Source organism: Lytechinus pictus, chromosome 10 (assembly GCF_037042905.1).
Source record: "Lytechinus pictus isolate F3 Inbred chromosome 10, Lp3.0, whole genome shotgun sequence".
NCBI lineage: Eukaryota > Metazoa > Echinodermata > Echinoidea > Temnopleuroida > Toxopneustidae > Lytechinus > Lytechinus pictus.
The window spans coordinates 33,303,729-33,328,262 of record NC_087254.1 but is presented as its reverse complement, the minus strand read 5'-3'; the positions used below and the strand labels follow the sequence as shown (position 1 = coordinate 33,328,262).

Here is a 24,534-nt window from a genome sequence, read left to right as displayed (position 1 = left end):
TGTAGACCAAGATAAAGTAGAGAGAGTGGCGACATGGCCTGTTCCCAATAATGCTAAGGAGTTGAGGTCATTCTTAGGATTGGCATCTTACTATAGACGCTTCATCCCTAACTTCTCAAAGATAGCAGCCCCCTTACATGCACTCACAGGTTCAAGCCAGAAAGGGAAGAAGAGAGAACAAGCTACGTTCAAGTGGGACAATGAGGAGGAAACGGCCTTCCAAGAACTGAAGAGAACACTAACCACAGCGCCAGTTCTAGCTCACCCTAGATTTGACAGGAATTTCATCATGGAGGTTGATGCAAGTACTAGAGGTCTTGGAGCTTGCCTTCTTCAAGAGAATGACGGGAAAGTTCATCCAGTAGCCTATGCAAGCAGAGGACTTAGAGGATTGGAAAAGAAGTATCCTGATCTGTCCAGTTTCAAGTTAGAGTTGCTTGCGCTCAAGTGGGCAGTAACGGATAAGTTTGGTCCCTACATTCAAGGCTCGCACACAGTGATCTGGACTGATCACAACCCACTTGCCCATTTGAAAACTGCAAAGTTAAATGCGACTGAAATGCGATGGGTTGCCCAGCTGGCAATGTATGATATAGAGGTGAAATACAAGCCAGGGAGAACCAATCAATGCGCAGATGCACTAAGTAGATGCCCAGCGAATGTTTCGACTGAAGATCTGAAGGCTGGACTTCAAGAGGTTGCTTCTTGCTTAGTGGTGAGAGCAGATGTCGAAGTAAATGCCCCAAAGACTCCAGCCCTTAGTGACTTGTTAACCACAACCAACCCAATGTCGACTGTCTTACCATCATATTCTCATGAAGATCTAAGTACCATGCAGAAGAGTGATGAGGTACTGAAGGAGGTGTGGAACATGTGGAGTTCCAATTGGAAGCCAGGTCAAGAATATGATAAGAATCTTCCAGGTTTGAGTGGCTTTGTCAAGGAATGGTCGAAGTTGACTGAACATAACGGAGCTCTGTATCGAGTAGTAGATGACTCTATTGTAGGCAAGTTTAGACAACTGCTAGTGCCTAAATGTCTGCAATCTATGTTGTTAGAAGCAACACATGACAAGTGGGCACATCAAGGTATCCATAGAACTGTAGAGCTTCTCCGCAAGAGATGTTTTTGGCCAGGCTTACACAATGATGTGAAGAAGTATGTCAAGAAGTGCTGGAGATGTGCAACTTCAAAAGCCCCTACCCCGAGTGTTCGCCCGCCTCTGAGACATCTTCTTGCTTTCCGTCCCCAAGAAATCCTATCGATTGACTTCCTGAAGTTAGACAAAGGCAGAGATGGATTCGAAGACGTACTAGTTATGACCGATGTCTTTAGTAAATTTGCCCAAGCTGTCCCATGTAAGAATCAGACAGCGGAGACTGTCGCAAGCACACTACGAAATCACTGGTTCGCGCATTATGGAATTCCTACCCGAATCCATTCAGACCAAGGACGTTCGTTCGAGAGTTTGTTGATACAGGAATTATGCAAATTGTATGGCATAAAGAAATCACATACTACACCATACCATCCTTCCGGAAACGGACAGTGTGAGCGCTTCAATAAGACGTTGTGTGCCTTGTTGCGTTCGGTCGACCCGAAGGAAAGGAGGCGATGGCCTGAGTTAATCCAACATATACTACATGTGTATAATTCCACCCCACATCGTGTGACTAGAGTAACGCCATACTTGTTAATGTTTGGCCGAGAACCTCTAATCCCAGTTGATCATCTGCTAAGCAATGTAGAACAAGATTGGAATGAAGAGTACACAGAGAAGCAAGCAAAGTTGATGAAGCGAGCATGTGATGTAGTCACATCCAGACTCCAAGCAGCTGCCAGAAAGGAAGAAGAGCGACACAAAGACTATGTCCCAGAGGATATGCTTAGTATTGGCAATAGAGTGTTACTAAGAAGACAAGCTTTCACCAAAAGACACAAGTTAGCTGATAAATTCTATCATACAGCCTATGTGATAGAAAGTAAGAATGCTGAAGATGATGTCTATGAGATACGACCTGCAACGGGTGGTGAAAGCAAGTGGGTAAATAGGAGACACCTCATTCTAGATCCACGAGATGAAGCTGATGATCTAGATGATGTCCTTCCCGAAGATCAACAAGGAATTGAATATTCAAGTATCGATGAGAATGAAGGAGTGGATGTTATTCGATATACCTCAGATTCAGAAGATGATGAATATCCATATGTTATTACGTATGATGAGGACTTTAATGCACCAAGAGTTGATGTCGAACCAACACCACTTCGTAGATCAACGCGGAGTACTAGAGGAGTTCATAGAAATCCAGGTAGACTTCCTACGTCGGCTTTAACTGGATTGCCCAGTTGAGTGATGAAGTAGTTCCTCGATTTTGATTGCATACTCCCTCCGTCGATTTCAATAGGATTTTCCAGTTGATTCAGTGGCAATTTTTGTTATATATATTTATCCTTGAGACAAGATGAAATTGTTTTTTTTTTTCCAGAAGTTGATATTTGCTGTGTTACTCAAGCAAAAAGAAAGAGTTGTTGGTGTCAGAGTTGAGACTTGTAGGATTAAATTTGCATTTATTCTCAACATCATTTTTTTCTTGTGGAAAGAGTAACTATTCTGAATAAAAAAAAAAAAAATTAAATAAAATAAAAAATCCACAAAATTTCTTTTGGAGATAATACAACGACTCAAGCGGGGAAGAAATTTGAAGAAAAGGATATTGAATTAGATTTTTTTAAAGAAAAAAAAAAAGAAGAGAAAGTCTGAACGTTTCGATTGCTTTCAGAACATTCCTTTTTTGAGTGAGTAATATAGTTCATTCAGTTTTACTGTATCCAAGCTGTCTACACAAAATGTATTGTTTACACTGACAAGAATTGTAACAGAGTGTGTATAGAAGAAACAAATTGGACCATGTACAGAAAATAGTGTAATTTATTGTATATATTGTTATATCATTGGTTTGAAGCAAATCATTCGGGTCGATTGATTTTCAAGCGGGGAAACTGTCGGAAAGTGGAATTCTCATTTAGGTTGCTTGAGAAGAATGTGCCTAATTTGCATATTATTTTCGCACAGGTGTTTAGAATTCTCTTGATCGGCCGGATCACTGGATAGGGTTAGGATGATCGATGTATGTACGCTCAAAAAAATATAATTCTAGTTATTTTCTAATCCTTGTTATGTATTTTAAAGGATTTTAAGGATTTGTTTTCTCGTAATATTGAGTGAAAACAATATATATACTTATATCTTTTCATATTGGCTGTTTCGAAGTTTAACAAATCCTTAGCGGAATGATATTTTTGTGGGTGGTTCCGTGACTCCACTGCTTGTTGGCATTTTACGTTAGGTAGATTATTGCACGTCCTGGTTCTGGTGCAGGTCGGACTGCAATCGAAGCAGGCCTGGGAAAGGGCTGATCTGGTCCGACTCATTTGATCCTCATCGAGATTTCAAATAATGTAGAAGCTGCTACTCCTTTGTGGTATCCTGGGTGATGTAGGTGGTGTGTAACCACCAGTAGCCTCTGACTTTGGGGTTGTTGTTTTGTTACTCCTTTCATTTTGTTGGTTTTGGCAAACCTCAATAAAGTCAAAGAAGCTCAGATCTGGTGTCCCGTAGCATCTGTAAAGTTTGCTCCGTTACGGTCTTAATTGGCTAACTCAACCCACCCCCCGACAATAAGAAGACGACGATAGTTATTTATTTGATGATGATGGAGGTGGTGGCAATTAATTGATAATGGACGAATAATTATGTCATGGAATATAAGACTGTGAGCGACAAAATTAAGGTTCGTGTTTATTTTCTATTTACTTGAGGAACCAAAAGAGAAGAGTGTAAAGAATGAAGTACAAGAATTATAATGATACAATTAGCAGCTATCATGCATCAATATTTCATCCAGCTTTTTTGGGGAAAAGTTTTTAACAAATCTTTAAAATCCTTTTGATCCCCATTGTTGCTTGAAAATAAATGATCAATTAATTATCGAAATCATTCCAATATCCATACCTGCATATGGCGTGTATTCTTGACCCATGTATTATACTGTACAAATTTCATATTTTCATATTTATCCTATCTGGAATATGGTATCCATGGAGGTCCTAACTATAACGTGTTATAGTTACACTGAAGTGCTTTAAAACAAAAGAAAACGAAAGAAAGAAAGGAAACTGTGTGTAATCGGATTTGACTCGGACATTCACACATCATCACCTACATTGCTAGGTTAAAACCGTGATTATTGGATTGTAAAAAGTGTTTTAATAGGAATGAACGTATGAACAGTATTGTAAATATGATTACTATTGACATTTAACAGAACTATATAATTATGTAAGACATTGTGAAGGTAGTATTTATTGCCAATATTTTTGTATAGACTTTTCGTATGAGAGTTCAAATAAAGTTGATGAATATAATCATAATTGCCTACTTTGTTTGTCTGATTAAGAATGCAAAAAGGACAATTTTTCGCAAGTTCAGACCGTTCATACTGGCGTTAGTGTGATAAAACCAATATTCTTCCATCCGTTGACACAGAATAAAACAATGCTATCGGTCAGCTGTTCAATCATTCCACTTAAATTTTTGTGTAAGTTCGTCTCACATGCATCACCCAACAGAAAATCGTCATTTTAATATTGGACCCTGTTGGAAATAATTCATCTCGGCTCTCATTGGCTGTTCCGTCAAGGAATTTTGATTTTTTTAAAAAATCAAACTTGTACCTGTTATAATACCAGGTGGGTGTTTCATAAAGCTGTTCGTAAGATAAGAGCGACTTTAAGAACGACTGGTGATCCTTTCTTGTGGTAAATGGTATATTCATTGGCGATGGTTTAGCGCGTAAGAAAGGATCACCAGTCGTTCTTAAAGCCGCTCTTAACTTACGAACAGCTTTATGAAACGGCCCCCTGGCAAATAAGATCAATCAGTCATTCAATCAATCAATATTAATTTTAACTTTAACAATATCTATTCAATAAATACTGTTTAACAACTAAAGCAACATTTAATACGCCGAGAAGTACAACTACCCCAGACTGAATTGAATTGAACTTTGCAATGCATGAGTGATAAACTGTATTAATATTTCTGATACCTTTACGATATTAGATTCCACTACGCTGATTTATAATTGTCAATCTTAAACCATTTGTAATGCAGAATCCAATGTGACTGACAATCATTTAAACATAGTGTTTAATAATAGACCTATATTGAAAAGTAATAGAGTTACAAAACAAATGTTTACCTTTTTAAAAACAGCTTTCGAGTTCTTCCTATGTGAATTCATTCTTTCTTGCAATCATAATTATGAGGTAGAAGTAGAACTAAATTTTATCATGTTTATTGTTATAAACAGAATATAAAATAACATGAATAATATCAGTGCTTAGCAATCCAGAACCTCGAGTTACAAAGAGTCATTAATGATCAATTATGCATTACATTTACCATTCGTAATTATCAAAGACAATGATTACAACATTCTAAAAGAATTGTTAGTGGACCCCCTAAATTCCATATTCTGCAATTCTTTTTATATAAACTTTGCTCTGATTTACCATTATGTTTTTACTATATGTACAACTTTAAAAATAAAATTGCAACTATGGAAAACAAGCGACGCCAACATCTATAGAATACATACATCATTTTTTTATGGATACGATATATACTCGCATCAGTACCTAGACAAATCAGTTTTCCCATTTATATTTTAAAAAGGGACATCGTTTACATTTCCTGATATAAATATATCAAGGATGGTGATATTGATCGTTTTGATGAATTTCCATAGTTGAGATTAATCAGATCATTTAGAGCTCTATGTAAGACAGGTCCTAGACTCCACCAAGAATAAAATGCAATAGATAGCATCTGGGTTCCACATTAATCCCGACCGAATAGGACTTTTTCCAGACCAGCAGCCGGTACTTCCATCAAGAGAGAAAGGATGAGAGCAGCGAGGTAAGAAAACACCACACTTCCAACAAAGTAGAAGCTCTGGAAAGAAAAAAAATATCGATACAATCCTTATCTGAGTTCCCATCTGCCAACTGAATAGATGAAATATTGTTCCGTAATAGGACTAGGTAAAATGTTATTCAATCATTCCACAAGTAAATATTTAAATTTGATAATTTTCATTTTCAATAAAAACTTACTCAAACAAATTCAAACATACAGATTTTTAAGATGGTCCTTATGTTGAAATCTCGGTTGAATAGAAATGCTTTAGTTTTCATTATAATTGTGGTAACTCCTGTGGGAACTCGGCAGGACAGCATTTTGCTGGTAAACCCCAAGCTGGTATATAACCATTTACCTATGAAACAATTTACGTCTAGGATAATCAGTCATAGTGGCTGACGTTATAGATGACAGATATCACTCTCGGGCCTTTTGATCAAAGTGGGGACAATGGCAGAGTTGGGATTCGAACTCACAACCTTGCGATTATGAGTCCAATGCTCTTACCACTGGACCACATGACCCGCTTTGCACACTGATGTGAGTAAATCATTCGAACCATTTAATTGTCAGTTCATAAACATGTTAACGCAATTAAGTCACAGAATAAAGTAGGTCCATGGTATAAATCCAATGTCACACTTTGAGTATTGACTGTTCACGGCTGACCAACAATTAGCCTAAATAAACAGTTTACATTTTTATCGCCAGAAATCCACCTCCACTCTTCCATGAGGCGCTAGAAAAGAATACACACACGCACACCCTCCCCCACCTAGCCTACACACACATTACCCTCCCAACCCTCACACATCTTACGCCGCGGTGCGCCACCCATACACCCACATACACACCCTCACTCACACATCTTACGCCGCGGTGCGCCACCCATACACCCACATACACACCCTCACTCACACATCTCACGCCGCGGTGCGCCACCCATACACCCACATACACATCCTCACTCACACATCTCACGCCGCGGTGCGCCACCCATATACCCACATACACACCCTCACTCACACATCTTACGCCGCGGTGCGCCACCCATACACCCACATACACATCCGCACTCACACATCTCACGTCGCGGTGCGCCACCCATACACCCACATACACACCCTCACTCACACATCTTACGCCGCGGTGCGCCACCCATACACCCACATACACACCCTCACTCACACATCTTACGCCGCGGTGCACCGCCCATACACCCACATACGCACCCTCACTCACACATCTTACGCCGCGGTGCGCCGCCCATACACCCACATAATTATGCACATCTTACACCGCGGTGTGCCGCCCATACACCCACACATCTTAGGTCGCGTCGCGCCGCCCAACGTCCACCTCCAATTCCTTGCTTGCACACCCTCACATGTTCATCTCTCTCTCTCTTTCCTTCCCTCTCATTTCTCTCCCCCTCTTTCTAGGTATATATGAAGAGCTCACTTGCAAAAGGGGTTAGGTCCATTTTTCATCAAATTTGATTTTTATGTCTTAATGTATAGATTTTTAGTAGCTCGATAAGATGATACCAAAAAAAAGTTGAAATTCCTATTAAAAAGTGAACTAAAATATGGCAAAGAAAAATCCCTTTTATTTTTCAAAAGGGGTTAGGTCCTTTTCAGTTTAGTTGCATAAGAGGTTAGGTCCACACAGAATTTTTTGGAAAAAAATATCTTAAAAAATATGAAGACAGGTAGATTTCTCTTATACCCAATTTTATGTTCTCATGGTATGGTATCATGAAAATTCAGTTTCGCATAAGAATATTGCGTTATGGGAGAATTAAAAAAAAAAAATTTCTTGGAGTGGACCTAACCCCTTTTGCAACTAAACTCTTCTGAAGAACTCATTTGTCAAAAGGGGTTAGGTCAATTTTTCATAAATTTTATTGTTTTCTGTCTCTAAACCTCTAAATTTTTAGTTACTCTGATGATACCAGAGACAATATGAAATTCAAATGAAAACGTGAATGAAAGTGGCAAAGAAAAATCACTTTTTTAATCAAAAGAGATTGGATTCATTTCAGTTTACTTGCAAAAGGGATTAGGTCCACAATTATAATTTTTTTTTAAATATATAGAAAAAAATTGAAGACAGGTAGATTTCTTTTATACCCTATTTTATGTTCACATGATAGGGTAGTACATCATGACAATTTAGTTTCTCATAAGAATATTGCAATAAGTGACAATAAAAAACATGGTTTTTCTCGGAATGGTGGACCTAACCCCTTTTGTAACTAAACTCTTCATATGTATATCTTTCCTTACTCTTATTACCCCCGTATGTCTGTATTTCTAATGACTACTCACGAAGGAAATAATTCCGAAGTGGAAAAGAGCCTTGCCGCTCATGAGAGCGTTATAGATGACCAGAGGATGTATAAGATAGGCACAGTAGGTCAACCGTCCCATTGGAATCCAGAAGTTCCAGCTGAGGAAAGAGTTGATTATACCTAGAAAAGAAAGGAATATACAGGCCTGTGAAATATGGGAGATATTCTTCACCATAATTGAATAATGATACACACCAAGCAAACATATATTAAACATAAAAGGAAGTTATGACTACCGGATATTTTTTGCGTCCTATGACTGTAAGCACAACTTGCGCCACGGCTTCAGTTATGTCCTTTGCAAAATAGCGAATAATTCTAAGTATACAGCGATAACAAATTTTCCGCAGTATACAAATGAATCGTTAATTATCTGATTTTACAGAATTCAAAAGTGCACAAAAGAAGCATTGATTTCTTGGACCTTATGGAAGAGGACATGTGAATATCTGATTACTTAGTACATTAGCTTAGCTTTGGGTAATAATACATTTATAGGAGCACCTTGAGCATCAAGCAAGGTGGCTATTAACCGTAATTTACTATTATTATTGTTCTTCTTATTATTATTATCATGATCATTATTGTTATATTATTATTATTATCATTATATCATCACCATCATCATCACCACCATCATCATTGTTATTGTTATTATTAATTACCTCCATATCCCTTGATACATGAGAAGCATACCCAAGCGATGGCGATGGACCAAGCAAACCTAGAAAGCCCCTCCCACAGAACCGCTTCGAACTGTTCCATAGTATCCGGATTCATTCGGGCACCATACAGGGAGTAGACGCACGTCATACCAAGGATAAATGCAGCCGACCATCCAATCAAAACAAACCACTGCAGTAAAATAAATTGGGTAAAACGATTGCATTAATGATTTATCATGGGTACATTATCACTAATATTAACGATGTTAACTTTAATACTTGCAGATGTTTCTTTTGATAAAGTCAAATGAATGATGAACAACTTCGTACATTTTATTTTTTTTGTTACTCGGATCTATATTATATGTAATATGTTACTCGGACAAAAAAAATCATGACATTGGATTCATGTGTTGAAAGAATTCAATAAATAACTTTAAAAATATATATCTTGAGGAAAAAAAATGTAGTTTTTTTCAATTATGTTGTTTAAGAATGACAAATTAACTGGCCCACATTCCAGTCATTTTTGTCGAACATTATAGGAAATAGCATTAGGGAAACGAGTGATTATCACAAAGTAATGAAAAACATGTAAAGAAAAAATACACTGTACGACGTATAAACGTAAGTTCTTATCATGCCGATAGCAATCATCTGTTTCAAACTCTTTCTGTCCCATGCTATACAACACTTATATCAAGAATTTATAATAATTCACCAAAAAATGACTAAATAATTTAACTAGTTGATTTTAATCGGTGGCGTAGCGAGCCTTGGACTCAAACCACTCTTGAAATGGTTAATATATGTACATGGATAATATAAAAATAAATCCGTAATAACTCTGCATATTTCACCTTAACTTAACAATGCGATTAAAAGTTGTTAATGTTAAAGAAGCACCCTTCTCAAATTCCGTCGTTCTTGAAATCATGTATAACTTCACAAATACATTTACCACCATCCCCGAGAGGCGGACCCCTCCCGCCCTAGCTCCTTCCTCAAGACCCTGTACATGCTGTATGGTGGAATCCGTGTATTATACAGTGCGTCCCAGAAAAAACGAAACCGAGTTTAAGCGATGATTTATCATAATTTAATCACAAATACAATAGACAAATGACCTACCAATGTAAAGCTTAGAATCTCCTCTTTCATCTGATATTACCTAGATTATTCCCCATTCACGCATGAGTGAGCAAAAACAATTTGAAGAAAGGATACCAAAAACTCATTTGGCGGGGGGTATCTGAATTTCAAAAGAAAATCACATGCCTAAGGAGTTCAATATCTGCTCTTTCATTTGATACCTTAATCACAAAAAATGGTCAAGAAGTAAAAAAGTTATGTTCCCTCGAAACAATGCTTGTATTTCTATAATTTCATTAAATAAACGTGTTTTCACCGGTTACCCACAGAAGCTGTCGCATGGTTAACAAAAGACTTAATGCATGGCTGATCGTCAACAAAACGGTGTCAAGTGAGTTTGAACGCTAGCCTGTAGAACCTCTTAATTTTATGAAATTATTGAAATTTAAGCCTTATTTCAAATAACCAGAACTTTGTTAGTTCTTGACCATTTTCTGTAATTGAAGTATCAAATTAAAGAGCAGATATTGAACTTTTTAAAAATGTGGTTTTCTTTTTGAAACCCAGATACAGCCCGCCAAATGACTTTTTGGTATCCCCTCTTCAAATTGTTTTTCCTCACTCATGCATGAATGAGAAATAATCTTAGTAATTTCAGATGAAAGAGGAGATTCTAAGCTTTAGAATGGTAGGTCGTTTGTCTATTGTATTTGTGTTTAAGTTATGATAAATCATCGATAAATCTCGGTTTCGTTTTTTGTGGGACGCACTGTATATTAACATAGGCTTACCCAAGGAATCTTGATCTTTCTATCGACCGTTCTGAAGAGGAGATATCCCACAAACATACCCACTAGGTAAGAGTGGATCCGTGTGTATGGTTTGGTGTATGTGATATCAAGACTTTCACCACCAAGACGATCATTAAATTCACTGAAAATAAACAAAATTAAGTCTGCCAGATAAAGTCAAGAATTTTCTTTTGATAAAGACATCACATGAAGTTTCTAGATTACTTTTAATGTATTATGGAAGACGACCGAATTTCGCTTCTAATGCCTCAAATAGCATTCTGAATGTTATTCCCACTCGGAAAAAAAAGTTCAATTTTGCACCCTTTAAAACTGGGGAGACATTTTGGTGCATGGTAAGAGGTTAAACTCAAGGATGCAATTATAGCTACACCCATTTACGGTGAATAGTTTAAACCTTTAGGAGTGGCGCAATTGTGCAAAAAATTCATCCACCCTACATATTCTAACTTTGAATTGATGTGATGTGATTTGGCATTCCGGGTGCAAACAGGTTGAAAATGTGGATTTTTGCACAAATATTAGGGTGCAATATTCCACAAAAGACCTTACTGCCGTTCATTGCATTTAGGATGCACACTTTAACCTTTTTTTCATTGGCGTTGGCCCAGCGTTGGCCACTAGCGGTTGCAAGAGGTATCACAGGCCTAATTCATTCCCCATAGACTCGTGTGTTAAATTGGCACTTTAAAAAATTCATAAAAAATAAGGATGAAATTCGGGGGTCGAATGTTTACTACCAGTGGATAGGATATATGTCTGGCAATCCATATCTGACCAGAAAAGGGTCCCTCGACCGGCTCATTTTAAAAATAAATTGGCGTGTTTGAAGACACCGTCGGGGGGAGCAGATTCATCACCTCAAACAGCAAAATAGCCCTAATCCTTCCGCCAGTCAGAATATAGTCCAGAATTGGTGATATTTCTTCCCAATTTGGGAAAAGGAAGTTCAGTAATTACCAAAAATAGAATCAGTGTTAGATGGACAATCATATGCATACACTTTGTCAATCAGCCATATCAAAATAAAAAAAATAGCAATGGGTTGGCTCGAATGAATATCTATGGCCTGCCTCTAGTGATTAGGCCCGTGAAGCCAAGAGGGGAAACATGAAGGGGACAAGATGCCGAATGCGATAAACCTAGCAGTCACGTGTTACAAGAAGTTGAAATGGGTGCGAATTCAATTGGTGATTTCAAGTCCGGTGTTGGCGTTGGTGTTGGAATTCAGATTGCTTCCCCCAGCTCCAAGACCTTTTCTGAGTTTGTAAAACTGATCCAGATCACACTATTGACATCTCAACAACCAGTGAGTGACTTTTCAGGACCATCTTAATTTTTTGTTTGGTGTTATACTCGTGTAAAAATTGACCTAACACCAACACCAAAAGATAAACACTGAACTTGAAATCACCCAACGTTTGCCCCCTGCAGTAGATGTTGCACGGGCGCAATTTCAGCATAATGCGCGCCGAATTTCCTAGATAGCAATACGCCAATGTTAGAGTTGGAAACTTTGAGCGTACAAAATATAGGATATTCTATTAAGGGAACTAAAAAATTGTTGTCATTGAAAATAGCTCCAACCACTGGAATGATTTTTTTATAGATTCTTCGGCTCTCCGTAATGGTAATAAGATTTTAAGTTTACAACAAACGTTAGTGCAACGAGACTGTCAAGTGAATTGGGCTAGCGAAAGTGCTTACACTCAGTAGAACAGAATTTTGTACAGGGAAATCCTATACTGCTTTAATTAAGAGGAGGTTGATTGATAGATGTTTTACTGTATTTTGGGGAAACCCAAGTAAATTCTGTGTTAAATTATGAGAAGAATACTTACGGTCCAACAGGATTAACTCCATAATTCCAGCTGATCCCGACAGCTGAGGCAATTGATGCTGTTGTCAAGCAAAGGATGAGTCCGATACCTAAGTGTTTCTTCCTAAAATTACGATTTTCAAGATCATCAGATAAAGATAGATTTTGTTTCAGATCCTATTTATTTCCCCTTTTATTGATTTGTTTATTATTTATCTATTTATGTTTATTCCTTCGCATGTAAATGCAAAGGTTATCTGTTGTACAACCATAGTCGCGAAGGGGGTTGGCATATTTGATGTGCCAATCTCTTCTCCGTTTATAAAGAATGGCCTTTGTTTTTATGATTCTATATGATCAAGATATTTGTTAAGACTACAAACACAATTCCATGTTTTTCTAATCCCGTTTTCCCAATTCTAATTCGATTTTAACAATGTCGTTAAATATGGCAAACAGCCTAATATTTCAATTTTCACCCAAACTATTGAGAACTCTGTAAAATATCAAAGTATGTGTTCATAATGAAGTAAAAACAAGGAACATAAAATATGAAAGAAATTCTTCAAATTTTGGTTACTTATTGTTTTTTAGAAATATATACGAAGTTGAAATTTATCAAATAATCTCTGTACAAAAATAGCACATTCCATATGGAAACGTTTCAGAAAATTAACCCCAAATATTTGTTTTGCCTTTGCACTCAACACGTTTTGGCGATTTTCCACATGGTAAGTCCACAAAAGCAGAATACATTACACATGTTTGAGATATCAACACAATAATTTGCACTTCAATAAAAACTATTGTTAAATGGTGGGCAGGTCATTTTAATACGACTATAATTCAAATCTTTGAAAATATTAGATCTTTGTGATTTTCAGCGTGTTTTTTTTCTAGTGCTATGAATTGAATGTTTTAGAATGTAATTACATATTTACCTGTAAAGTAATGTGATGATGAGAGGACTCATTAAATAGAACTGCATATCACAAGCCAAATACCAGGCCCAACCCATACACTGGACAAAATACAATGCAAAAACAGAAAACACAAAGTAAACATTATGAGATCCCTAATGACATCTAGCATCATCGTCTTAAAAACAAATATGTTCATAATTCTTATTTTCATTGCCATTACTTTTCATCATTATCATCATCATAATAATAATAACAATAATAATAATAATAATAATAATAATAATAATAGGCATTTATATAGCGCCATCTATCTAGAAATATTCAATTCCGAGGCGCGTTGTTATTATTATTATTACCCCGGCTTTAGCTCGAGCTGCCTTTCAGTGCTCATGCATTCAATGAATTAATCCTGCCGGGTACCCATTCACCTCACCTGGGTCGAGTGCAGCACAATGTGGATAAATTTCTTGCTGAAGGAAATTATGCCATGGCTGGGATTCGAACCCACGACCCTCTGTTTCAAAGTCAGAAGACTTATCAACTGGGCCACAACGCTCCACATGTCATCATCATCACCATCTTTGTTGAGATTAAATATTTATCATTTTGATATCATTGTCGTCATAAGTGTCACCATCATCACCCGGCATCATCATCATCATCATCATCATCACCAACACCATCATCAACAGTCATGACTTAACCATTACTAAGAATAAAAACAGATGATAAAAAAAGAAGGGAATAATTACATTGCGACGATACAAATTTCGAAGTTTCTCTTACCGATGCGTTATTATTACCGGGGAATGGGTAGAGATTATTGATGTAAAGCGGATATGTCCACCACTCCTGCTTGCACCAATACCTGACATATCCATAGAAGATCTCGAACATAGCACCCTGACCGGCTAGATGTTTTCCTAGTGAGATCCAGAGGGCCAGCGCCCCGAGCAGGGCAGGGGTGAGGCGCCAGTATCGATGGAAATAAAACATGAGCCAGTTCATCTGCCCATCCGATTTCCTTAGTTTCAATAGCGTAGTGTATGTAACCAGCAATCCTCTAAAAAAATCCGAAAATAACAAATGGAAGGAATTCATAATTGAAACATATCCCATTCATCGAGGCAAGTAGTTATTGCTACTGAAATAGAAACATTTAGGTCTATTGAAAAACCAGGATATGACTGAAACATTCGGGTGCATTATTGGAGTAATAACACTAGATTTATCATTTTTGACGTTTGAAAACGGCTTACTAGAAACCGTGTTTACACACGACTATGATCAAGTGTTGAATACACAAGCAAGGTCTAACGCTTCGAAGAGGGCAACTGTGATAGCGTTTATACTGAAACAAAAAAGGCACGCGGATCGCGAACGGAAGTAGAATAGACGTATACGGATATGCCGTGTTTGACCTAGGTCATGCGGGTTCGATACGGCTTTCTGTTTACACACGAAAAAATAGGCGAGTCTGACTCAGCTCGCGGGTTGAAACCTACGATTTTGGCGAACCAAAAAAGCCGTGTTCGACACGGCTCGCGGATCACGCTGATCGCGTTTACACAACATAAAATTGCCGTGTTGAGCATGGCTCGCGAGTCGAACCCCCCGAGCTGAGTCACTGTGCAAACAAGGTAGTGTAATGATTGAAAAAAAAAATCAAGTGTTGCCATTTCGCAAAAGAATTAATGTTTTCTGCATCGTTATACTGTATAGCTGAAGTATCAATGCATATCTAGTGGAATCTCGTCAAGAGAGACATTTGAAAGAAAAGTTTTGTCATATATCTCATAATTGTTTCTGAAATAGCAATCAAAATTATACAGGCCATGTATTTGATTATTATATTCTATAATCCTGAATAAAAAAAATAATGTATTCAAGTTTCCCATGCATCCCAGACTCACCCAATAACAAAGAAGGTATCTACCCCGAACGTTCCGTAATGTATGGCCATTCTAGGAAACTTGGTCGATGTGCTGAGTATGGTATAATAGTTATCTGCAATTGAAAACAAAAATCGTGAACATATATCAAAGACCTTTGATATTTGCCATACAGAGAAAATACGTATATATAAAATGGCGGGTGAATATTATAGAAAAATCAACACGGGACAACTTTTTTTCTTCTGAAAATCCTCGCTATATCAACATGATCAAGCCCACATTTGTGGTATTGTGATCCCAGGGGCGGCGCAAGGGGGGAGGGGGTGGCAGGGGGTCAGTGCGACCACACTTATGACTTTTCAAATTGTGAAAACGGGATGGAAAACGAAAAGAAAAGAGAAGAATCGTGTAATTCTATATTCTATCACTGCTATTCAAGTATGGCATCTTGCACCCGCTATCAAGACATCATGGGTCCACCCTTCTATAAAAGTGATGGTGGTCATTTTTACCTGCCATGTAACCAAACAACCAGAGTACCAAAAAGCTTAAGGTCACGTTCCGAGTGACCTGGTTATGATGTTAAACCCATCAAGTATGAATACTTTCTGTAACCATGGGTGAATTAAAGATTTACCTAATTTCTTTGAGCCATAGAGGAAGAGGTTACAATGTAGGAGGATAATCCAGAACATGCTGATGACACGCAATCCATTAAGAACGCCAAGATTAGATCGAGATGGTTTGGCGCTCAGTATGAGTCGGAGATTGGTAGCAGCGGAATAAGACATTAATACTCCATCTAATTTGCCTGCAAAATCAGGATGTGAAATTTAAAAAGAAGTGAAGATATGTTATAAAGGGAGCTGCGAAAACTGTAGCAATGATTCAGATTCTGATGAACTCTGATCTGCCGATTTTGAGGGTGTTTTTTCATCATGAAGCTTTTCATAAGTTACGTTTGACATTGATCGACTTTAAGAACGCCTGGTAACGACGGGATGGTTTAAAATGCATACGAACCAGCAATCGCAATCATATATATCCCCACCTCTAGTCCTCAACTACATATCTGGCCAGGTTGAATACCCATAATGCAACACCCTGAGAGGTGTAGTCCTGTAATATAGACCTACTTGAATGAAAACACTCTGCTTCACAACTCAATACATTAGTATTGAGTATTCCAATGATTATCAACAAGTGGCGAAACATGTAATCTTCCTCTCAAAAACATTTTGCTTTCTCCACACAAATAAAATTACAGGTTATTTTCATTTTCTGTATTACTAATTGTTATATCTAAATATATTTAAAGACTATTTTACAAGACACAGACAATAAGAGATCACATGATCATTTCGCTCCCCGTTTTAAAGGAAATGAAATGTCAGCACTGACGAGTCAGGGGCCACGGAACAGAGTTTGTGGGCTCGCGGGCTTCTACATCAAGAAGAGTAGAATGGGACTTACCGGCTTTCTTTTCTGTCTCCTGCTCAGTCGATTCTCTACGTGGTTCATGTGATTGCTGAAGTGATGCCATCGACATACTTTGGATAGCAGTGCCTTCCGGAGCTGCAGGCATACTTGGATAAGCTTCTTTGGGAGGAATCTCACTTTCCAAGTCCTGAAAACATCGGTAATCATATTTTTTCTCCATACAATGTATATAAAACTCATTAGCACGGCGCGGTGCCAAGACATTAAGGAGTTTTCGCTTCAATGATGCACGGCGGATTCAAGAACATAGAAAATGTATTGTCAAATGCATGCCCTTCATGACATAGAACAGTCAAGAAGTTTTTATGGAAATTTTGTGAATCACAACAGCAGTTTTGTCCTGGACTCTGGAAAAACGACATTATTTGTAATTTTCGGCAGCTCCAAAACTTAGGACGAAACTGGTGCCCCGGTTCACCTCACAACATATATATCTGTTTCTTTCTTTTTTAATGCCATGCTTCTTTTGTTATTGATTGTAATTCATACAATGCTATTTATCTATTTTAAAGTTTAAGGATTGTGCAATCTAGTTTATTGCATTGTATCAATTTATTTGGCCAAAATGTATTATCGTGATTTGTATTTTGCTGAGAATGAAATAAATGGAAATGAAAAAAAAAAATGAAATGAGCTCAAACCGAACTCTGACCCTAACCATTGCCTCTCACACGGTAAGAACATCGATTATCTTCAGATTACAATATATTTTTTTAGTTGTTGTTATTGAAAGAGGAAATATCTTCATCTAACAGATTCCATAAAATAAAAAAAGGGAAGGCGAAACATCGATTCATCAGTGAATAAATTCAACATCAATAGTTTTCCGATATGCGGAAAGTACAAGAAGTGTCATTTATCTGTTTTTACAAGGCACTTATAGGACTCCATCACTTATCGGATTGAAAATCAGTCTAGCCTGTATAAATGCATATCTGTGTCCTACCAGATACATACAGCGACAGATCCCGAGGACTACTTCCCCGATCCATATTGTGAAGAAAAAGACGATAAAAAAAACTGTATAACTCCTCCGCTCACCAATACTCACATTCTTTGATGAGGAATTTTCTTCATCCGTGGGAGTGTATTTTTCATTCACAAAACCATTAACTACAGTTTTCGTGGTCATTGAGTTCGTTTGGTCTTTCGAAAGCCCCGAAGCCGAGATGCAATGTTTTCGTATGTAGAGGTCGTATATAGTTCCTATCAAAACCAGAGAAGCAACGACGCAAAAGAACGTGCTGTGACGGAATATATTGAGAAAAATGATGAATATCATATTTTCTGGATAAATAAGATAACAAACGTCCAATTCCGATGTTTTCAACAAATACGGCTCATATTTTCATCACCAAAATCCTGAATCATAATGTCCAGTGTCATTCATATGAATTTAGCGTATACTTGCACAACGTTACCCGGCCACCCTATAGGTATCAGAAATATGATTGAAATACTTTTATTACCTATAAAGTATGAAAGTTACCAATCTTTTGGATTTGATTCATTAGAATCTGAAATGTTATAAACAAAACAAAAAAATCTCTCATTTTATGGTATTTTTATGCTATTATTCAAACGTCCTCTTTATACTATGGCTGACTGAAAATGATGAAGAAAACTGGGCCTTAACTTACAGGACTGCGATAGCATCTTGGTCCCATGCTGGTCGAGCAAGGCATACGAAGTTTAGTCCAGGATCAGTACTGTTTAAAAGGAGCAATGACACTATACAGGGCAAACAAACAGAAAGATGCGAGGAGAGAGAGAGAGACAGACAGACATACAGAGAGGAAGAGAGAGAGAGAGGGGGGGTTGGAGCAAGAAAAGATTAGAATAAATATGAAATATTCAAATTGATTACTCTTCCACATTTTTTTTATTATTATCAACGTGATGGAGTGAGCCACCTATAAAACTATAAACGTCTGAATGACTAAAACTGTTTACAGTTTCATTTATTATCTAAATGTCAGCTTGTGTAGCTGGAAATGAAAATTGTAAAAAAAAAACTAAAAAAAACCAGAGATCCATATAATTTATTTTTTCTCAATTTTTTTCTTCATTCAAAATATTAATCTTTATCGAGATAAGGCATTATGATAAAATGCGCTTCCTGCACTAAGCACACCTCGTGATTCGGGTATTAAAATGATTTAAAAAAAAGTTATACTCAATCCGATGGACCGGATAAGATACCAGCCATCCGGATATCCGGTATGAAAATGATAATCCAGATATAAATTAGCGAGAAGGGTAACGATCATGATGATGGTCAGCAATGCATTTTCATTTCGATTATATTATTATCATATAGGTACACTCTTAAAAATGTTGGGCAACATACTGTCCACACAACAATTGGTTAAAACTTTATCCAATTCTGGGTAGTTTTAAACCAATAATGTGTGCTTTGGGTTAAAACTACACAGTATTGGTTGAAAACTACCCAGAGTTGGATAAGTTTTTTTAACCAGTTGTTGTGTGGACAGTATGTTGCCCAGCATGGTCCATGGTAGAAGCAATATAAAGTATCAGCAGTAACAGCGGCAACAAAGCAGTAGCTGTACAAATCATCTCGTGGTAAAGTCTTTAGTGTTTGTAGTAGTAGTAGCAGCAGCAGTATTATTATTATTATTAGTAGTAGTAGTAGTAGAATTATTACTATTACAATTATTATTATCATTATTATTATTATTGTTATTATTATTTTATTATTATTATTATTATTATTATCATTATTATTATTATTATTAGTAGTAGTAGAAGTAGCAGCAGCAGTAGCAGCAGCAGCAGCAGCAGCAGCAGTAGTAGTAGTATTAGTAGTATTAGTAGTAGTAGAAGTAGTAGTAGTAGTATACTACTACTACTTCTACTACTACTACTACTACTATAGTAGTAATAGTAGTGGTATCATTACTATCATTATTATTAGTAGTAGTATCAATATCATTATTATTATTATTATCATTAGTAGTAGTAGTAGTAGTAGTAGTAGTAGTAGTAGTAGTAGTAGTAGTAGTAGTAGTAGTAGTAGTAGTAGTAGTATAGTAGTAGTAGTAGTAGTAGTAGTAGTAGCAGTAGTAGTAGTAGTAGTAGTAGTATAGTAGTAGTAGTAGTATAGTAGTAGTAGTATAGTAGTAGAAGACAACTATCCATTCAGCAGTAGTTGTTACAGCCAAACTGCGATGTGTGTGTTGGTGTAAGGGTGAGGGTGGGTGTGTGTGGGTGTGTTTGGGTATCGGGTGTACGGGGTATACTGCGATCTAATTAAGTGAATACCCCCACCCAGAATAAGAAGTAGAAGAAGAAGTAGAAGAAGAATGAGGAGGAGGAGAGAAGGAGAAGGAGAAGGAGGAGGAGGAGAAGGAGATGAAGGAGAATAACTTACATTGCGTTGATATGACTTGTGCATCTTGATTTTCGCATGAAGAAGGCCAGCACGTCCCGATATGTACCTCCAACTATTAGAATCGATCAGTTTAACAGAAATCAAATGAAAGATGAAAAATATCACCATCATTGCCACAACTACCTTGCCCACACCAAAATGTTGGCAACAAGCACGTTGATTTTCATACTTTATTAAATCGGTAATTATTTGTGAATTCATAATAAAAAGTCGTTCTCAATTATTCTGGGGACATACGGGTATGCACTAAATGAAAATAACTTAAAATGACGACTACCGTAGTGATAGTCATACACTAAATTAGTAAATTAATGATTGTGTCAGTGATAAAATTACTATGGTCAATTACTAGTCATACAAGTCTTTGTCATTGTCATACACTATGAGCATTTTATTAATAAATCAATCGTACCGTGAATATAATCGTTCTTCTGACCACGTAACTGTCATGATGTCGAGTCATTCTTGACTATGCTCATATAGTCACTGTCATACAGAAATTAGTCGCTTAGAGAGTGGCAAGTCATTTCAACAATAGATGTCATTGTCATTGCCAGATAATCAGAAACAGGCATAATAGTATTAGTCATGTTAGTCTATGGAGAAAATAACTCTTGCGCTTTTTTACCATGGAAATTGTCGTCATTGCCAGAATGGCGAGTCATAATAATAATTGTTCTTAGTCTTCACCATGATTGATATCATTTTCTTATACTCGTGTACATCATGGACTCATACGTATCTTCTGGCGAGGCATTTATATTCTCACCGTTAATATTTATTGTTAAAGTCATGGCGAGTCATTTTATATTATGTTCACAGTCACTTATATACAAAGAATATTAGTCGTATAGTGGCGAGTCATTCTTACCGTAGATATCATAGTCATAGCCATACAGTAATGGGCATCGAAAGTCGAGTTATCTTCATCATCTTTGTTCACGTCCAAACATTGCTCCATGACTCCATAGTCATATGCAGTCCAGGTAAACTCAACACTCTCGTCTGGAAATTCACCAAACGAAGATGCCACTGAAAGGATGCATGAGACGTTAATGTGGATTTCAGTGACGATTGCTGTCTTCGAATTATTAAACATATGCATAATTTATGAAGCAATAAGGGAAAATAAGTATTAAAAAAACATTATTCGAAAGAGCGTGTTTTCTGTAGATAACATGTTGCTTCACTCTTTTACATAAATATGTCATCGAAACCAAATAAAAAAAATCTTTATTCTATTTTTTTTTACGATTTAATGATCATCCATATATTGAAAAAAAGTTTCCACAGCTTACATTTTCTCGCATATCTTGACCCGATGGACAGATCCGATAGATAAGTTTGTAGATCATTCAAACACTGACTAGACACCTGAAAAAACAAATTATATATTTAGATTATGGTATTGTATTTTACGTCTAATCATGATTATTAGCCTATGTGATAAAATATATCGTATATGTTAGTGAATAAGAAGGAAGCTAAGCTCATGACTGCTTCACCCCCTCCCCTGTTCTGAGCAGACGTAACATGAAAACCAAAGACCAAATGTTATGATTGTTATTATTATAGCAGGGACCGATATGCGTCGGGGCTGAAGGACTGAGACCCAACCTTTTCAGTAAACGACTACAAAAAAGTGAGAATGACCATCTGATTGCGATTTTTGCATGATCACATCCCCCCGCACACACTTTTGGCTCAGCAAATCATTATTTTCCCTTATGTCCCTACATAATTAGTCTCGATCTGGACGTTAGTAGTTATTTGTATTTCTATAGAAGGAGAAGGTGAAAAGGGAGAGGACTGAACAAATAACTACCAACGTCCAGATCTAGACTACTACATAATCAATGAAACCTACCTCATTGGGTGAATTCTCAATCAGATATTCAATAGCAGGTAATCCACTAGCCTTCGTCAATACTTCCAACACACCTAGAAGGGATTTAAACAATAACTCGAATTCGATTGTAAATAATCGTAAAAAAATACAATGTAAGACATTCAATGCAATATGCGATTCCAGGGAGGGGGCAGCCAGGGGTTCTGGGATGTCCGCCAATGAGTTTTAAACTTGATACACTAGCCAGTAGAAATAGGGTCACCCCATCGATCGACTTGGCATAATCCTCAATGATTTTATCATATATCCGAATTGTTGTGTTTCCTTATCAGGCCCAATCGTCACTATTATTTTTATTCTTGGTATTCTTAATTTTATTCGTATTAATAGTATTGGTACAATTTATGTTGTTAGTATTTATATAATAATTGTTATGTTAACCAATATGATGATGAACATCATCATTATCATTATAATAATCGTCCTAATAAAAAAATATATCATCAGGCAGGCGCATATTGGTGATTAAACTTGATAATGGTAATATGATTGATAGCTATCAAATATGTATAAATAACAATTACAGTTAATAACGACAATGACAACGACGACGTTTGTTGCTGCTGATGACGATGACGGTGATATATCGGTACATTTGAGGAATATAAATGCAGCGACATAATTTACCAATAATCAAACCAACAACGCAACACATGAACCTAATTGTAATGACAATACTTACTCGCAAATTCCAATTGTGCATTGCAACAGGTTAAAAAGAATCCCAATAAAATTGCTGTTTTAATCATTTTGAAATCATCTGTACGTACGACGTAGTCCACGGCGGCAATAATTTGAACTCAAAACATAACGTTCGAAGAGATATCGAGCTGTAACACCAGTGCAATGATGTTGTCCTGGAGTGATATGAGTTTATATCACAGTGACCTTTTGCGGAAAAAAGGACAGATAACCGCTAAGAAATAAAGTCCAAGACAAAACGGGCACCAAAATAAAAATGATTCCGCTGGGAGAAGATTTTACTGACTGATTGTTATTTCAACCTTAGGGTGGTGTTATACACAAAACTGTTCGTAAAGTTACGCTCGACTATACGAACGCGTTGCTATGTTCCTAAGGTGCGCCAGCAGCTAGGATAGCACAGTAGAGAGGGTAAATCAGACGGGCACAAAGACATGTCACTAGTAAATTATTAAACGGTTTTATGAAACAGACCCCCGCCTCCATTTACATTCTAAATTAGGATATAGCACGTGAGGTATTTCAAGAAACGTGCGTTTAGACACCGCAACCTACTGAACTAACCAAATGGTGTTTATCTAGCTGAATAAGAGGAAAAAAACAACAACAGTGGGTCGAAGGTCTTGAAAAAAATTACGTTTTTATAAATTTAGAAAAAAATGGGATCGGATGATATTTTTGGAATACCTAAATCAATAATGGAGACCGCTCTTCGGAATATTTATTCTGGAAGTACTTTGAACAATAGATCTGCACTCGTGACTCTTAATATATTTATGAAGCAAATAAAACCATATTTGAGAATAATAATAGTCAGCTCTTGTATAGCGCATTATAATGTGAATAACATCTCTATGCGCTTAACTTCCAAAGGACTTGGATATTATTACCCCGGCTGTACTGGCTCAAGCAGCCTTCAAGCGCTCTGTGCATTTCAAGGAATAAATTCCTGCCAGGTACCCATTCACCTCACCTGGGTTGAGTGCAGCACAACTTGCATAAATTTCTTGCTGAAGGAAATTACACCATGGCTGGGATTTGAACCCACGACCCTCTTTTTCAAAGTCTAGAAACTAATCCACTGGGCAACAACACTCCACATAGAATATAAGAATAAGACTAGAGACTGCGGAATAGGTGGATAAAAGGAAGCGTGCATTGTAGCATAGCAACTCAATATTGATTAGAATAATATTAATAATAATGAAAACATAATCGAGATTTATTAAGGTTTTAGCACTACTTAGCCACAATTGTTATCATGATTGAAATATGGCACATGTAGAGCTTATATCCTCTTCTTTTATTTGAGGGAATTCATATCTTTTATTCTTGTATTCATTTATGATTTCTTCTAGTATTGAGCATGTAATGTATTTTTATTTATTATTGAGCATTTTCTGCCAATTTCAGTTTATGTACACACTAAGAAATCCCGGTGCAAATAGGGTGTAGATACGTGT

At 36.9% G+C, this 24,534-nt stretch overlaps 1 protein-coding gene across 1 annotated transcript; it reads right to left on the bottom strand.

Annotated features, from left to right (window-relative positions):
* Nucleotides 1-3,778: 3,778 nt before the first annotated feature.
* On the bottom strand, nt 3,779-23,415 carry LOC129270116 (nose resistant to fluoxetine protein 6-like). Its single transcript, XM_054907522.2, has 17 exons — nt 23,052-23,415; nt 22,328-22,401; nt 21,759-21,834; nt 21,332-21,492; nt 20,440-20,512; nt 18,686-18,776; nt 18,097-18,289; nt 17,019-17,172; nt 16,183-16,356; nt 15,564-15,657; nt 14,437-14,713; nt 13,669-13,748; nt 12,750-12,851; nt 10,888-11,029; nt 9,005-9,194; nt 8,317-8,459; nt 3,779-6,019 (listed from the first exon to the last, which is right to left on the bottom strand). The coding sequence occupies exons 1-17, from the start codon at nt 23,116-23,118 to the stop codon at nt 5,906-5,908; spliced, it is 2,205 nt and encodes a 734-aa protein (XP_054763497.2). The 5' UTR covers nt 23,119-23,415; the 3' UTR covers nt 3,779-5,905.
* Between the last annotated feature and the right edge of the window lie 1,119 nt (nt 23,416-24,534).

Bases quoted from the DNA above. Each gene is read 5' to 3' on its own strand.
- LOC129270116 (XM_054907522.2), bottom strand. From the start codon at position 23,118: ATGATTAAAACAGCAATTTTATTGGGATTCTTTTTAACCTGTTGCAAT. The intron at 21,835-22,327 runs GTAGGTTTCATT...TTGTTTTTTCAG, and splicing joins TTGAGAATTCACCCAATGAG to GTGTCTAGTCAGTGTTTGAA. The intron at 13,749-14,436 runs GTAAGAGAAACT...TATTTTGTCCAG, and splicing joins CCGGTAATAATAACGCATCG to TGTATGGGTTGGGCCTGGTA.